Raw genomic sequence first — 17,029 nt, forward strand, 5'->3', positions numbered from 1 at the left:
CCGCGTTCTCTGGTTGGTCAGGGAGACTCCCTACCAGCTCCACGAGAAAAAACCGCGTCTAACATCAAATTTGCTATGAGGTTCCCTCTAAACACGTAAACTATCTGTAAGGACAAGTGGTTTGTTGTTTTGACAAAAGCTCTTGTCTAGCGGGGGCACGCCCCAAAATTTTTTTTCCGAATCTGGTGGATACTAACTCCATAGAGGGGCGCAAAGCGTTGGAAGTAATATTATTAATTTGGGGGGGGGGGGGGGGGGGGGGGATCGGGTGGGTGAGATGTGGGGAGAATGAGTCAAAGCTCCAGGCAGAGAGCGAGAGAGAGAGCACGTAGAGCGAGCGAGCGAGCGAGTGGGTGCGTGGAGGGAGAGCGAGGGTGAGAGGCTGAAGGGTCAAAGTATGGCGTTGGTGACTGGGATTGGTCGGTAAATATGCTCTGCTTGAGCCTAGGTCGGGATAATGGACAGACAACGGCGGTCTGCTGGAGGTTGCTGGAGTACTTCCACCTTGCATTGAGCAGAGGTTGGACGGAGGTGGGTGGTGTTAGTTCGACAAACGGAGGGAGCGCAAGAGCAAATAGAGTGTGCAGGGTGATTGGTGGTTGAGAGAAGGATGAAGGAAAACGAACCATGGAATGGAAGTACGGAGTGTTTAAACCAACAGCCGTTTTATCTTTCACTCTCTAATAGTTACCAAAATCTATTGCTGGCTTTAATCCAGCAGGTAAACAGCAGAGAAGTAATAGTTAGTAACCAGTTAAAATAGTCATCCTCCTCCTTAACTATAACCAGATCAACTAGTTTAACTAACCGCTTACCAGTTGATAGCTAGTTCTGTATTTAAATGCCAGTTCCGATGTCATGTCTGCCTAGATATTGTTCAGCTTTAAACTTCGACCCTGAAAGCCCGCAAGGGTTGAATAAATAAACACTGCTTGATTGCTTGCTTGCCAACAAGATCCTCTCTCCTAGGTTGCTCAATTTGCCCTCTTCTCATTTTCCACACATGCTCTTTTCACAATGCACAACATATGCACATACAATATTGTGTATATACGACATTTTGATTTGTTAGCTGGTTTGCGTCAAACCCGTGACTCCAAGGACTGAAGTCATGTGACATCCCGATGACGCTGGTTGGACCCCCACGATAAGAAAGTGTGGGCGGTTGGTTCGTTATCGGGTAATCGCCGTATCAAGACGTATTTCACCACTAAACCTGATCACACCCAACATACTGCATCGCTTTCTCACGATCGAGTGTAAATAAGGGATCAAGTCAGTGAAAAGGTTCAGACTATAATGTTTTTCTTACAAGTTTACATGACTATTATTGATTATACGAGCAAAAGAGACGACGACGACGAAGAAGAAGAAGAAGAAGATGATGATGATGATGGAGAGTGAAGGCGATTGGAGTTGTTGACTCTGATAATGAGAGAGTAACTTTCGACAGCTGAATGAGCATTGTAGAGTCTTTGATTACAGATACCACCTGTTGCAATTCTTATTGAAATAGTTTCTAGTATGTATTATCTCTCTCTTTTTTTTTTTTTTTCTTCATCTTTTCTTTTCTCGGGCTAGGTATGTATGATTTCGTTTACTCCAGTCGTATGAGGCCTGTGTATGACACCTAGACATTAGCTATAGGGATTATATCACATGAGCAAGGATCAGGTATGTTGGTTGATGAAATACATTATAGTTAACCAACCAACCAACCAGTCCAATTACCGCTGAACAAATGATGGTGTAATAACTGTTAATAACTATTATCTGGCTTCTGCACCAGGGGGGGATTTAAACGCTATCCACAAGTAGCTTACTAACTACCCCTTCTACGCTGCGGTACCGACATCCTCCGACAAAACTCGGGCGGCATTTACAGAGCAATCGCTCTACGGAGAGAGCCTTCACACTCAGGAGAATTATGAGTAAATGCAGAATTCCTCCTCCTCTTCCTCTTCCTCGGTTTCTTCTTCTTCTTGTTGAAAGGTTTACGGGAAACCACTGGCTACGAATGGGGAAAAGAGAAAAACAAAGGGGGGGAGAGAGGTGTTCTCTCTCCCCTCCTCTTTTGTCCTTAAAAGTCGGTTTCTCATACAAGGTGCAGGATAAGAGCAACCTTGCAACCATTGGTTCCACCCCGCCTGGTGAACAACGTTACCGAGGTAGCTATCTTAACTTTGGCAAAAGACCCCGGATCAAACAATCGGTCAATGTTTTTCTGCTATCTCTTTTCTATTTTCCAATTCATCTCCTTGGAGAATCGTCCTCTCTCTGTTAACTACCCTTACGGCGTCATCATGATGATACCCTGCCAGACGGCATGGTAGGAATGAAGGACAAAATGACCGGCTTCAGAGCGCAGTTTCGTTCCTTTATCATCCTACCATCGATTTTCATGTCTAGTTTACGCTCCACCAGAAAAGAGTTTTTTTTTTTTTTTTTTTTTTTTTTTTTTTTTTTCTTTTTTTTTTCATTAAATAAAGAAGAAGAATAATAATAATAAAAAGCTCCATTTGAAACTCTGATCCAGAAAGAGCAAAACAGGTTGCTCCCCGCAGGCGCTAGCGGCTCTTCCTCTCAACCATTTTCATGCTTCACCCGCAGTTTGCGCTAAATTGAGGACTCATCATTCATTTTCATCAAAGAGCTATGCATGCACCTGCACCATGGTACATGAGAACACATACGGTATCCATTTACTATGCCGCCACACGGGCCCGCTCCCGCTCCCGCTCCTCCTGTCGCCTCCCCGCAGATTCAACCTCCGCCTGCGGTGGCCTCTCCGCTTCTCCTCCCCCTCCCTATGTCATCACCGTTGGGGAGCTCCTGAGGAGGCCGGGGAGGTGTATTCCTAGGTATTGGTAATTTGCTAGGAGTCAAGCTTGATTTTACAACATATCATAGTCAAAAAATCAGTCCTACACACTCTGCCCACACACACCGCAGATCCACCTGTATTCAACCTCCTCCCTCAACACCAGGATTAGGGTTAGTCAAGGATAAGAGCTGGGAAATATAATAAAGAATCACTGCCGTCAAGGGCATATAGAGATGGGTTTAACTAGCGTATGTAATTTTTTTAATGGGGTGGTATCATGGTTCATAGCATAAACCACTCCGCTTTTCCAAAACCACGTTCAACTGTACGCCCTCCTTATAGTTTCCTTTGGAGATATGCAGGCAGAAATGCAAATCCATTTTCCAGACCCGGGCCCGCGCCTTTTTAGTGATTTTTATTCTGCTAGCTTCAACCAATTAGTTAGCTCGACTAATTTGTGAACTTTGGGTTGCAGTAACAGCCCTGGTGACATTTGACCATTATTGTTAGTCCCTGCCAACGATGAGGATCTCAAGGTGTTATAGATTAACATCATTGGGGTCGAAAGTGATGATGGTGCTTTTTCGAATGAGTATATGCCTTTCGTAGTTGATGTGGCTAAGTACGTGGGAAAGGAGGTATAGGCTGTTGCTGCCATGCTGCCAGAAGAGAAAAGGGGACGCAAGACCGTGGGCGGGTAAATGATCTTGTGAAGGGTAGGGTTGAGAGGTTGAGGGGGCAGGAACGAGAATTTTAACCGAAAACGCATGAATAGAGTCAGGCGCATGCCGCAGTTAAGTTTATCGTTATAGTTGCTTCATTGACCTATCGTTTCTTGAATGACGTCTAAACATTGGATGTATACGCAAAGTTCTGTAATTCATAATTCATCCATCATTCAGCGTGATGCATCTGTCAACATTTAGTCGGCCTTGGAATATCAGGTCTGCGCTTCACGCCCTGACGAATCTGTCGTAGCCATCGACGTCTCAATGCGCCGAATGATCCTCGCCGGATTCCCAGCTGCAACATGGAAGGCCGGTACGTCCTGATATAAAATACCTCCGCCGTCAGCAAGCAGCATCTCGAATTCACACAACATACAAAAAAAAAAAAAAAAACACACCTTATTAACCACACTCCCCGCCCCGATCGTCGCGCCCCTCCCGATCCTCACCCCCGGCAAAATATCCACATTCCCACCAATCCAACAATCCTCGCCTATATGCACCTCCTTCCCCAATTCTGGGCCTTTCGTCCCGTTCCTCAACGCAGGATCCAGCGGATGCGTCCCGCTGTAGATATTTACGTTGGGACCTAGGAGAGTTCGTGCCCCGATGGTCACCAGGCAGGTGTCGAGGATGACACAGTTAAAGTTTATGAAGGCGCCTGCGCCCACTTTTACGTTAAAGCCGTAATCCATGCGGATGGGAGCTTCGATCCACGGCTCGTTTTCGAAGAGGGCTTCGTCGGCTGCGGGGTCCGTCGCGGGTGGGGGGAGGGGAGTTGGATCCTGGATGATCCTGGGGGATTTGAAGGGCGCGGAGAGAATATGTGTTAGTGACTTTGATGACGATGATCAGAAAGAACGGCTGGGTGGAGATGCCGATTAGCAGGTGGTAATGATGTGGTGGGAATATGTAAAGATTTGTCAAATAACTTGGGAAGATGGAGGAGTACGGAATGGCGAGCTACATTTCAAGATAAAAGGAAGTGGGTATGTAAACAACCACACGTTGGGAGCCACTCACTCTCTCCAAAGCTCGATTTGCCGTCTGCGGGAGACTTCTCCCGAATCATTGAATCGTTTACATGCCCACTTGCACCTTGCACGCGCAGCTACAAGGTCCGGAGTAAAGGCATGGTAGAGTTCGCCGCGCAGCATTTTCTCTCTCTCTGTCCGCCCTGCCATGTTGTCAATGGGTTGAACCTGAAGGTAATATCGAGCAGAAATTGGCAGCTGTCAGTTTCCCCCTTTGTGGACACACATTCTCTCCCTTTTCTATTTCTTAGAATTTTGTTGCGGTTTAAGGATGTCGAAGAATGGGGATGGGTTGACTTGGACTCCGGGCTTGCCGGCTGGTGAGAGAGATCCGAGGTTGGTTAGTAGTAAACTAGTTAACTAACGGGGCTGTTCTGTATGAGTTCACTGGTCAGTTAATGAGTTTGCTAACCATCATATGAAGAGAGCAATTAGCCAGAGCATTGGAATAGGTCTCAGGCTGAAGGGTTCCACTCCCATTCCAAGATATGGGCTCAGCTGAAGACATCTTTCGTGGTGCGGAATTCTCTCCCCCGTCCTACAATGGAATGGTTGGAGAAAGTAAGCCATGATGACGTCAACGGCTGTCCTTAAGCTCAAAGTCAGTGAGCGCTAAACCAAGCCCGGCGAGACAATACTCAAGCTCTCAATATCAAAAAGAACAACAGATTGTAAGTGATGTTAACACATAGCAAAGGACCGAATGAACACTCTCCGTTTTAGGAGCTAATTACAGCCTTTTTATTTATTCTGCTTCGGGGAGCTGATGAGTTCGGACCGTTCATAATGGGTCCGATTTCCAATACGGTTTCTCTATCTCTCCTATAACTTTTCTTTCTCTGCATCAATCTCGGCTCTGTTTGGCTCGTCCGCTCGCTTCGCTGATACATGAGTTTCCACTTCTTCCACCCACACCAGAAAATACCTCTCCACACTATCCCTTAACCATGGAGTATGAATCAGAGACGTCCTCCGAAAGCATCTCGTCAAATAGCCATGATACCCCACCACCACCAACCCTAACCGATCCCCCCTCCGCCAGCAGCGGCGAATGGCGCCCCTGTCAACAATACGCTCCCTACAGACGAGAACGCGATACAAATACTGCTCCTGATGCCGCTCTTACAAAGCCATTGAAAGCAGCTGACCCCGCGACCCTGCCAGGAGGCAAAAAGTCTCTGGCCGGCGTGTCTATCCGCTCGTTCATTCTGGGGCAGGTTTTCGGCTTCTCCCTCCTCCTAACCTTCCTTTTGTTGAAGCTGTCGAATCCGCTCTGGCGCGCTCCGTTTTTTCTCACGACTCTCAGTCTCTTCCATTTTCTCGAATACTATCTCACAGCTCAATACAATACCCCCTATGCGTCGATCTCTGCCTTTCTGCTCTCCTCGAACGGAGCGGCGTATAATCTTGCACATACCTCTGCGCTGGCTGAGTGTTTGCTAAGTCGCATGTTTTTGCCTGTAAGATATATTAGATGGACATCTATGGCGTTTGGAGGGGTTAAGGTGCAAATTGGTCTGGGATTAATTTTCATGGTTGTCGGACAAATTGTCAGGTCGTTAGCGATGCGACAAGCCGGGACAAATTTCACACACACGATTCAATCCCGGCGAAGGGAGGGACATACGTTGGTTAAAGAGGGCATTTACAGCATCCTCCGTCACCCGAGCTACTTTGGCTTTTTCTGGTGGGGCCTAGGGACCCAGCTTGTTCTGGGAAACGTTGTTTGCTTCTTCGGCTATGCCATTGTGCTTTGGCAGTTCTTTTCCTTCCGTATAAAGAGTGAGTTTTCTCCACATGGGCTGACAGACTTCTTTCTATTTTTGCTTCATGCTGATGCTGGGTTTCTTCAGGAGAGGAGAAGCTGCTGGTTGGCTTTTTTGGTAAGGAGTACATCGACTACCGAGAAAAAACACGGGTTGGAATTCCCTTCATTTCGTGAGATACAGTCCAGCCTGAATAATTTTGACTGCTTCTGGCACACATTCAAACCACTCACACCTCCTCCTTTACCAACCACTGCCACCACCGACACACCGCATGCCTGCTGGGATTATGAAGGCGGGGGAAATCAGACTTTTTTTTTTTTTTTGATGTAAATTGGGATCGGTGGGGGAAAGGAGGCGAAGATAAAATGCATCTTGCTGTCTTTTTTGCCCATCTTTCCATGCTCTTTTATAGTTCATGGCGTCATTGGAAAAATTCTCTCATGTATTTTGCCGTGGAACATGGGTTATTTCCTATACCATAACCGATATTTTCATGTCACCTTGGAGTCACTTGGCGCTTTCACTATTGAGTTATCAGGTAGAAAGGGTGAATTACCTTCGTCCCCAGGGCCGCAAATACGGATTTCAGAATGTAAAACATAGTATTATACATAAAAAAAACTGTACAGTGTGCAACCTGATCAGGTTGACATGTAAACCATCAATATGCCTCATTCCACGTCTATATATGCTCCCGATTACCTCTTTTTAAAACGTAACCATCGTTCACAGCTTACTCTGCGACTCCACGCTCCCAATTCCCCCACTCATATACGGAATCTTCACATCTTCCTCAGACCCAAACAACACCATCTCCCTCCCACCCCTAGTACTCCACCACGTAACACAGAAACTCGCCCGCTCAACATCCATCTCTCCACTACTGAGCGCATCCCAAAACCTCTCCTGGCATTGCTGCCTCATCGTCCTATCCGGTATAACATTGACGAGATGCGCGACGACGGGAAGCCATTCCTCCAGCGTATCGAGGCGGAGGTAACATAGGCATTCGATCAGGGTTAAGGTGAGGATGGCCTGTTCGGATAATTGGGGCATATTATTGGTGATATGGTTTTGATCGGCAGGGGTGGGAGCAGAGGTGGGTGGTGCTAGTGGGATGGTGGGTGCTTGTAAGGCTCTTTCATATACGAGCTCGAGGAGGATAGAGGGGAGGAGGGGTTGGCTGTTTGCTAAAGGGGAAGGGGGGGCGGTGATTTGGAGAATTGTTTTGTAGGCAAGGCGGAATTGGCGGGCGGAGAGGTTTTGGGGGAAGACCTGGGATTTGTATTAGCAACATATCCTTTTTGGAGTGAATGAACGCTTTTTTGCCGATTAATACGTACTGCGAAAAGTGTGTTGACGTAAAGTGGGAGATGCTTCACGGCCATATCTGCACTCTTGGGGGCAGCGAGGACAGCTAGTACGACGCTGTGCGCTGCTTCGAATATTTCTAGGAGGTTATTGTTGCCGCCAGCGGCGAGATATGGGAGTGCAGCGGCGATTAATAGTTCTTCGTTAACGGTTGGGGAAAGTACTAGAGTAAAATGCTCCGCTATATTTAGGAAAAAAAGATCTAGGCATCTATCAATGGGATAATCTGGAATACGACCAGCTGTTGCAGGACGGATACTCTCTAAGAATTCTTGGGAGTGAGCTGGGTACTGCGACAGGATATCGATTGCGGTAAGATTGACGAAGATATACTGGGAGAATGTATTCTGGCCAATTCGTGCTGAAACAAAACTGAGGTTTCTAAGGATATGCAGGGTCTTGCTAGAAAGCAGTGGGGCACCTGGAGGGAAAGATATTAGCACGTTGAGCCAGCATAGCGATTAGTGGGGGAATCCAATTCTGGGGACGTAAACTTACTATCATCAGCCGCAAGGATGCAGTCATTAATTGCCCTTCCCAGCACTGCCCTTAGAATGATAATGACAGAAAACATGGATGTTTTCAACAATCTCCAGAGAGCCGGTATGGTGGTTTGTCGGGATGTTTCATCAAGAAACTCCGCTTCTTCAGATATATCGACTTCTGACAATTTGTTCTGCCGCCACTGAACCATTAGTGTCCTCGTGAAGTCGAGAAGAGAATCCACAGCCTGCATCACCAACCACTGGTGTTGGCAGTTCTCAACAGCGTGTGCAATTAGTCGTGATAGAGGTCCCAGGGAAGAGATGAGTGGCTTCGCCGTTATCGCACGGACATGAAGGTAAGTTGCTGATTGAGAGGACCATTCGAACTTCTTCGCAGGAGTCTCGCAAATGTCCCGATCAACAGCACCAAGGAAGTACCCCGAGCTGAAACCCTCCGGGGAGAAAAACACACTGTCCACGAGAAGAGGAAGGATAATGTTGTAGTCGAATTTGCTCCTTTCCGCATCCGAGAGCAGTTCAAACGTATAATTCATCACCATAGCGATACAGTCTCGCGCAACTCTAGGAAACGAATCAAGTTCTCTCAATGAAAGCTGTAATGCCGTTACCAAGCCCGATTCCAGTTTCCTTCGCATATGTAATGGCAAACTGCGTAGACCCTGACCCTCCATGCCCAGCAACATCCCTCCAAGCAAAATAGTATGTCTCCATCGTGGGGACTTGTCATCTGCGCCCTGGACTACCGCTTTCACCCACTCTTTCCGCTCAAGTCCTCTCCTCCGCGTATTTAGTGATAGGGGCACTTGTTGTTGCGATTCATTGTGCACGACGCTAATAGCTGCGGTATTGAACACGCTGAGAATGCGCCGGCAGGTTTCGAGATTGACGTCACCACTCCATAGGGCTGGGGAGTGCAGCAGTTGTGATGACAATAACGTTACATTCAGGGGATTGGAGAGCAACGAAAGGAGTCCGGTCGAGGATGGCAGGAGGCTACGTATAGAAAACGGTTAGTTGCATGACATAGGAGGAATTGAGGGAATCCTACCTGAAGGTGTCTTCTTGGTTAACGGAAACAGTGCGAAGAGAGCGAAGAAGGATAGCGAGAGACCTCTCAGTCCCCATTTTGGACCGTGGACAGGCTTCCCCTATTCATTGACGTCCAGGCCGAATTAGTTACATGAAGTAGAGTAAGTTGGTTGATGTATCCTCCTTGTTCCTGATGTTTAACATTCTCCGAACTGCCGAGGTTCATGAGCCAAGCTTTCACATGATAGTGCAAACAGTGCAAATAGTGCAAACAGTGCAAACATAAGCGCCGCGCAACATCGTCATTCCCCTCCTCAAGGGCCAACGCAACAGCTATTAACGTGTTTTAACCCCGAATAACTAAAAAAAAAAAAAAAAAAGCAGATTCACGATGGGTGTGCATAGTCCATCCCACCTAACCCTTCACCCTTAGAAACAAAAACCAAACATACGCGGAGACCTAAATAAATCCACCGTAACAAAAGCCAACCATGCACTCCGCCTTCCAGACCGTCCCTCTAGACTATCAAACTCCTCCCTTCCCCTCCCTCTACATCTCCGCAGGCCTCTATCACCAAGGCGCTAAATATCTCTATTACACGGGCGATATATGGCGCTTCACGCTCTTCTGGACCCTGCTCTTCTACATCGGCATCCATCTCTTTACTTCCCTCTGCGCTGCTGTGATGCAATGGCGCAGCTGGAAGCTAATCTGGGCCGCGCCGCTGGTATATATACTCGTCGCGGCGTTGGAGGCATTGTTGGCTGGTAGTGTTGTCGGGCTTATGTAAGTGGGAGTGGTTTTGTACCTTACATGGAAATGCACATTGTAGGTTTACTGACGTGGAAATGTGGTGTATATACAGACTTGGAGCTGTCTATGAAGCTGGCAACTATCATATGTCGACATGGATACCGTTTTCGTGGGCGGCAACTAATACACTTGTGCTGATCCTGTCCAGTTTTTCGGTTCGAGGTGGACTGTGGCTAGGCACTTAATTTTTGGAGAGCATGTCTGATATATCATAAACGTAGCATACATAAAGCTACCTGAGGTATAACAAACAGACGCTCGGCCTGGAAAAAACAAAAAACCAACAGGGCACGTAAATCGCAATGATCTTACCCAATACCGGATGCTCTCCCACCCAATTCATTTGGAAATGACCAGACATGATGGACTTTTAAAAGAATGCAGGTAAATCACCACTCCATCTCCCCGGATATAAGGTTGTAGCACCTTTATATTACACTAATACCATATATGGAACATATTTTTCTGCTCTGTTTATCTAATATTTCGCCAGTTCCCCCTTCGTTGTTCTTCCATCAAGCTATCTTGCTGGCTTGGCAAAGGTCCGCGTTTCCTTACACTGTTCGAAGAGTCTTCGTTCTGGTCACTGGTTGGGCCTTGAACACCTGGAATCCCTGAGGACTGGAAATTTTGGTTTTGCTGGAAAGCGCCTGTTTGGTGGTGGTGTTGCTGCTGCTGCGCGAAAAATTGATCTTGTAGAGTTGCTAGATCCATGTGTGGAGGGAGACCACCGTGCATACCAGGTATGGGGTATGGAGGCGGGCGTAAATTTGGTGGTAAATCGCCTTGCGGTAGAGGAAACGATCCAGAGGAAACCATAGCTGCTAGACGGCTGGGGTCCACTTGAGGCATGGATTGGGGTGTGCCTGACGGGGGTGGGGGCGGTGGTTGGACAGCTCCAATCCCCGGGATCAGCCCTGGAATCCCCATATTTTCGCCGCCAGCACCACTCTGAATACCTGGAAGGAGTGACGTGTCCGGTTTCTTTTGGTCCACAAGCCCCTCTGCCTCGTCTTGGAGTTCCTGCTCCTCCTCTTCCCTCATCTGCCGGCGACCAAAGTTACGACTCCACGTTCCTTGGGCCTCTGCCGCCTCCTCGCCAATATGGAACCTGTCCTTCAGATAGCTGGTTTCACCGGGTCGTGCGCGGGACCAGAATCGAGTGAAATTATCCTTCGACCCGGATGCGAGAATGTGGCCAAGCGGATGCCAGTCGAGTGTCCATATGGTGGATGCGTGGGCGTATGGGATACGGTGGGCTGGGAAGATGACTTGTGCTGGCGTATTAGCCGGATCAGCGCTGTCATAGGGCGCAACAGTTGGAACCTGTCCAGCGGGTAGATTTTGCTCATCTAGAAGATAATGGTGAATTGATCCGTCCTCGCTCCCCGTAGAGATAAGTGAACTATGGATGGGATGCCATGTCATGGAAGATATCGGTTTCTCATGGCCTCTTAGAATGCACATGTCTCGCATCATCCGGAGATCAAATACACGCGCACTCTGGTCACGGGAAGATGTTGCGAGTAGGTTGTTGTTAACCCGTGAGAATCGAGTGCATGTAACCGTATTCTTATGGCTATGAAGGGTCGTCAGACATCGACCCGTGCGCGGGTCCCAGAACTTGACCTGGTGGTCTTTGGACCCGGAGACCAAGAGACCCTTTGTCGGATGCCAATCGCAAGATTTGGCATCCCAGCCATGACCAGTTAAAACCATTTCGCATTGGCGCGCCGTGAAATCAAATATTTTCAACGTCGTGTCATCGGAGGCGGAGACGAATTTGGTATCGCTTGGACACCATGACAGGTCTCTGACGGCATCGTGATGGGCGTCGTCGACGGTCTCAACGTTGTTAAAATTGGGCCGCCAGTATTTTATGTCTCCCTTTTGGCCGCCGGATATCAGCCAATCGTGGCTGTGGGACCAGGCTGCTGATGTTACTCCGGCTTGGTATTGATCGTAATGAGCCTATGGTTTCCAATGTCAGTTAGATGATCCATGCCATAGATTATTCAATTATTTGGGGACCAATATCACTAACATCCATAACAGTCTCGAAATTGAACGCCGTACCATTCCAGAGCATGAACTCGCCCGTGTGACCACCTGTCAGCAAACGTCGGCCCTCTGGCGTCCACCTTACGACTGTAATAGGCTTCTTCGATTTGCCGATGGATTGGTGCAAATGTCGAACGGGGATAGAGTCAACAGGAGAATCGATTCCGGCCAAGGGAGGGAGCATCTAAGAGGGAAAATCATTGGCAGTCAGCACTGGTATATATTCAGAAATACATAAATCCAGTTTGACAATCAGTATTGAGAACATACATCCACGGTGTAGCTTGCGCTGGGTCTTTCCCTTTCTAGCTTATGCGATCCTTTGTATCGAGGCTGGCGCACGCGCATCCACTGAACCATCGAAGAACCATAGTCGGTAACCGGCCCTGTTATCATCCTCTGAGCAATGCTGCTGATGTAGCATTATAGGGAATAGGGGGAGAACATACTTGGTCTTCGGGGTCCTCCCACCCCTCCTTCGTAGGACCTCAGTGGACGTGGGAATCCCCCCTCCACGCCATCGTGGTCGTAAGAGCTCATGAGTCCCAAGAACAGTAAATGTATGCGAGGAGGCAGTTCAGGCTGATCGGGTGGATCAGGTCGAATGGGTTATCGGTTCTTTATCCGTAGAGCTTTTGTCATGGTAGAAAAGTGTGAGGAAAGGGAAGGGCCCCTGGGCATAGAGATATAATATGAGAACGAATATGAAGATGAATAACTCGTTTTGGTGATAGGAGTGTGAAAGAGTCTGTCGCATGCATCTATCGAGGTGGAGGTGAAGATTAGTCTATAGCATTCACAACAGCATGCAATGTCAATATGAAAGCATATGCTGTCTATAGAAAGTCCGGAATTCGTCAATAACAAGAAACTCCAGGTCACCGCAAACTGAACACAGCCTGAGAGGAAGCTCAAGTCCCCGCTGCGTCGACGTTGGTCTGCGGTAAAAAGGGTTGATTGAGCTTTACAGGCCCAATTCAGGCTAGGCTGGATGGGGCCTAGCTGTGCAAAGCCACAAGCGCTGTTTTACCAGCCACAGGCAGTCTAACTAATTAGCTAGCTATAGCCAGTTATATTCACAATCAACCAGTTGCTCTGTATAAATCGGATTTGATGCGTCGCTCGGTTGGGTTGGGTGCGCCGTTCGCCTTGGGAATTATATTATTCCCCAGAGTGGTTACATAATCCAGGGACCAGAACCACCTCCCCCGTTAAAACCTGGCAACAAAACTCGAGAACTTGCAAGGAACAGGAGAGTTTTAGATTTCAAGCCGGAGTGCTGTTTTATTCCTTGTATTTTATTCATTTTTTTTAATTCGTTTTTCTTTTATAAATTGATTGGTTATTTTTTTCAAGGGCAATGTTCCTGAATTGGCTTCTTCCTCTGCCGCTGCATCGTTTCCTTCCTCGGATTCGCCTCCAGTTTCTCCCCCTTGGAACGGGCTGTCTTCGCTATCTGCGGAGCAATTGACAATCGTTTATTTGCCTCTGGACGGGGGTTAGCTGGCTAGGTATATATATACCTAGTTGTATATATTATTCTTAGAATCACTTGTCACATACTTCCGGCGGGGCAAATTCTCAGTCACGGGAAAGGGGATATCTATTGGCTTGTCTTGCTCCGTAAGTATGGCCAGCATTGCGCGCATAGCTGTTTCAAGGACCCACAACATGGCGAAAGATCACCATCCTACAGCTTCTCAGCCATTGCAGGCAAAGGAACACTTGCAAGATGGAGCTCTGCAACCCGCACAGTCGAATTCCAATTCACCGAAGACTAAGAGCAAATACCGCCATGTCGCCGCTTATCATTCCCGCCTCACGATATCCTGTCTAAGCCGTGAATCAGAGGTCAATCCCAGCTTTTTTGGATTTCGGAACCTTATGGTTCTTGTACTGAGTAAAGAATTTCTCTCAGCCTAGAACTGGGTATTTAATTGGGATTATTACTGATCAGTTGGACGTTTTAGTTGTGATGAATTTACGTTTGATTGTTGAGAATTTTATGAAGGTATGTATTTCAATCCCACACCCGCCGCAGCCCCTCACCCCCCCACCACTCGTTTCCTTTGCTGACGAATGGATTGACCTACAGTACGGAGTCCTTATATGTATCAGATGTCACGACTATCGACAACAAGACGTTGTTCTGGGTGCGATTCTATCTGCACTCATCCCCTGCCATCTCTTCGTGGCATTTATAATTGAGCGAGCGGCCGCTCACCAAGTCAGAGGAGCAATTGGCCGCATAAAGCGTGAGGAGTCAACACAGGAAGATGCACCGGAGCAGCAGTCGTTCCGGTCAGCATGGATATGTACGGCTATTTCACATTCATTAAATGCCAGCCTTTGTCTCCTCGTCACGAGTTACGCAGTGTATTATTATGTCAATCACCCCGGTATCGGAACCCTATGCGAGGTCCATGTTATCGTCGTCTGGCTGAAGATCTGCTCATACGCATTTACCAATCGAGACCTCCGCCACGCCGTGCTACACCCTTCATCTACCTCCCCGCTTCCAGAGATCTATCAATCCTGCCCCTATCCCCGAAACGTTACCATCGGAAACCTAACCTATTTCTGGCTGGCACCAACCCTGGTATACCAGCCCGTATACCCCCGCACAGACCGAATCAGGTGGTCCTTTGTCGCCAAGCGTGTGATGGAAATGATCGGTCTTTCGGTATTCATCTGGCTCACCTCAGCCCAATACGCGGCCCCAGTCCTGCGCAACTCCCTCGAGAAAATAGCAACGCTCGACCTAACCTCCATCATCGAACGAGTCATGAAGCTCTCCACAATCTCCCTCATTATCTGGCTCGCAGGATTCTTTGCACTGTTCCAGTCCTATCTCAACGCGTTAGCGGAAGTCATGCGCTTCGGTGACCGCGAGTTCTACACGGAGTGGTGGAACAGTCCTAGCGTGGGCACGTATTGGCGTACGTGGAATAAGCCCGTGTATCACTTTATGAGACGGCATATCTTCTCTCCGCTGATTGGGAGGGGCTGGAGTCCTTTTGCCGCCAGCGTCATGGTGTTCACCTTCAGCGGGATACTGCATGAATTACTCGTGGGGATCCCAACACATAACGTCATAGGTAAGGATAATCTTTTTTTTTTTTCATTCATCTGTCCCTGCTCGGGCCTGTCCCCCCAATTTTCATTTTCATATTGAAGCCCCCATATTTACATTACTTTTGTATCATATCAGGTGTCGCTTTCGCCGGCATGGTTCTCCAACTTCCCCTGATCGCAGCAACTCTGCCACTGGAGAAAATGAACACCCGGACCGGCAAAATCATTGGTAACTGTGTGTTTTGGGTGAGCTTTTGTCTTGTGGGACAGCCATTGGCGGCGTTGTTGTACTTTTTCGCGTGGCAGGCTAAATACGGCAGTGTAAGCAAACTGCGCGTATAAACTCTTCCATCGAAGGGAGGCGAGCTTTTGTATGTACGATGTACTATACTGTAAAGTTTTGAGATCCTCAGCGTAGGGACCTCTTTTTTGGTTAAGGAGTAGAAAATCTTTATCCGATAACATGGCTTGATTCCAGAGATAACCCAACATATCACCACAAAAAGTGGTTTGTTTGACTATTAGGTCAATGTTGCATGCAGACACAAGGTGGTGGCAATAGAAGATCGATGAGTTCTCAACATTATCTTCCTTGAGTTTGAGGTTATTTGAGTCGAAGCAAAGGAGAGATTGAAAACAATAAATCCGTCGTGCTTTTTGTTCTTATGCTCAAGAAGCAGCTCAAAGCACGGCCTCCCTGGAGGCTATAGACTATTAATGAAGAAAGAAATGAGGTCAAGGTGCCTGTCACTGCTGGTGGCAATTACATTCCTCCTGGATATTTTGATCTTGTTGTTGAGCATCCCAATGAAGTTGGGTGCCAACCGGTGTGAGACTGCGATGACTGTGCTTTGTTCCATGCTTGAAAAGGGCGCTCCGAGAACCGCCACATCTGGCGCTGGGGCCTCAATAAAGAAAATGAGATCGAGGCGCTTGGTGAGGAGCGGCTTATATCTGTTGGATATATTGAACTTTTTGTCAACATTTGAAGGTTGTTCAAGTGCCAACAAGTATCAGCTTATTGTGACGGGCGAGACCATCAACTTGAAGATATCTACATTACAATGAACTTATACATGGATGTGCTCTGCGGTCGGTTTCGCCTCCGATGAATGTCAAATCACAACTGCTTCTAAAAAACTGCTGATGTAGGCTGATACTCCTCCGTTCGGTGATGGCTTTTGGACACTCGGGAGGAATATCTCAACTTGGGGTGGGTTAATCATGAGGTGAAGAAGTTTTAAAAAAGGGCGGCTCCAGCCCAATGGCTGATTTTGGGAAAACCAAAGCATTCAAACATTCGACCTAGGAACGGACCAAATGTGCAGAGTAGAACCTCAGACCTTCCATATCGGAAGTGATTTGATATTCTGCTTGCTTGCAGTAAATAAGTGCCTAGACAGCTACCTACAAGGAATCCTCAGTTCCCCGCCATCGCCAGCAGGGATGTAATTCTGCTTGACATCCTGGATGGACCCCCCCCCCGGGTAAAATAAATTAAAAAACCCCCCCCCCCCCCCCCCCCCCCCCCCCCGATCAGCAATTTGATCCAGGCATCGCGATCTGAAGCCGGGGCTATCTGGTGCGCTGGAATGTAACTTACCTACGCTTCCAGCTCCCCTTAGCTCTGCATAGCCCCGTGGGGGGTCCATTGCTCCCTTTTCGACCTTCTATTTTGTAAGAATGTTCAGTGTTGATGTTCCGTACAGAGAGAGCAGGTGGTCATATATGGCTCCATCCACATTCCTTTCTCTCATCTCGTGAAACAAATGATGCAACAGAGAAACGATGCCCAATTGAGTCAAGATTCCGAGTCTG

General features: G+C 47.8%; 6 protein-coding genes across 6 annotated transcripts; 3 read left to right on the top strand and 3 right to left on the bottom strand.

The window, feature by feature from the left end:
* Positions 1 to 3,764: 3,764 nt before the first annotated feature.
* PADG_05217 (uncharacterized protein) lies at positions 3,765 to 4,736 on the bottom strand (the record flags this gene model as incomplete). The annotated part of the gene is made up of 3 exons (XM_010762340.1): positions 3,765 to 3,872; positions 3,951 to 4,347; positions 4,576 to 4,736. 3 exons carry the CDS (start codon positions 4,734 to 4,736, stop codon positions 3,765 to 3,767), a joined length of 666 nt encoding a protein of 221 aa, XP_010760642.1.
* A 797-nt stretch (positions 4,737 to 5,533) lies between these two features.
* PADG_05218 (protein-S-isoprenylcysteine carboxyl O-methyltransferase) lies at positions 5,534 to 6,528 on the top strand (the record flags this gene model as incomplete). The annotated part of the gene is made up of 2 exons (XM_010762622.1): positions 5,534 to 6,368; positions 6,440 to 6,528. 2 exons carry the CDS (start codon positions 5,534 to 5,536, stop codon positions 6,526 to 6,528), a joined length of 924 nt encoding a protein of 307 aa, XP_010760924.1.
* A 553-nt stretch (positions 6,529 to 7,081) lies between these two features.
* Positions 7,082 to 9,357, bottom strand: PADG_05219 (uncharacterized protein; the record flags this gene model as incomplete). Its single annotated transcript, XM_010762341.1, has 4 exons — positions 7,082 to 7,630; positions 7,699 to 8,147; positions 8,225 to 9,225; positions 9,281 to 9,357. 4 exons carry the CDS (start codon positions 9,355 to 9,357, stop codon positions 7,082 to 7,084), a joined length of 2,076 nt encoding a protein of 691 aa, XP_010760643.1.
* Positions 9,358 to 9,752: 395 nt separating this feature from the next.
* PADG_05220 (uncharacterized protein) lies at positions 9,753 to 10,260 on the top strand (the record flags this gene model as incomplete). Its single annotated transcript, XM_010762623.1, has 2 exons — positions 9,753 to 10,048; positions 10,128 to 10,260. 2 exons carry the CDS (start codon positions 9,753 to 9,755, stop codon positions 10,258 to 10,260), a joined length of 429 nt encoding a protein of 142 aa, XP_010760925.1.
* Positions 10,261 to 10,549: 289 nt separating this feature from the next.
* Positions 10,550 to 12,676, bottom strand: PADG_05221 (polyadenylation factor subunit 2; the record flags this gene model as incomplete). Its single annotated transcript, XM_010762342.1, has 4 exons — positions 10,550 to 12,046; positions 12,120 to 12,320; positions 12,407 to 12,522; positions 12,586 to 12,676. The coding sequence occupies 4 exons, from the start codon at positions 12,674 to 12,676 to the stop codon at positions 10,550 to 10,552; spliced, it is 1,905 nt and encodes a 634-aa protein (XP_010760644.1).
* A 1,089-nt stretch (positions 12,677 to 13,765) lies between these two features.
* Positions 13,766 to 15,553, top strand: PADG_05222 (uncharacterized protein; the record flags this gene model as incomplete). The annotated part of the gene is made up of 4 exons (XM_010762343.1): positions 13,766 to 14,036; positions 14,107 to 14,147; positions 14,232 to 15,234; positions 15,348 to 15,553. The coding sequence occupies 4 exons, from the start codon at positions 13,766 to 13,768 to the stop codon at positions 15,551 to 15,553; spliced, it is 1,521 nt and encodes a 506-aa protein (XP_010760645.1).
* Positions 15,554 to 17,029: the final 1,476 nt, after the last annotated feature.

This window comes from Paracoccidioides brasiliensis, assembly GCF_000150735.1.
Source record: "Paracoccidioides brasiliensis Pb18 unplaced genomic scaffold supercont2.6, whole genome shotgun sequence".
Classification (NCBI taxonomy): Eukaryota; Fungi; Ascomycota; class Eurotiomycetes; order Onygenales; family Ajellomycetaceae; genus Paracoccidioides; species Paracoccidioides brasiliensis.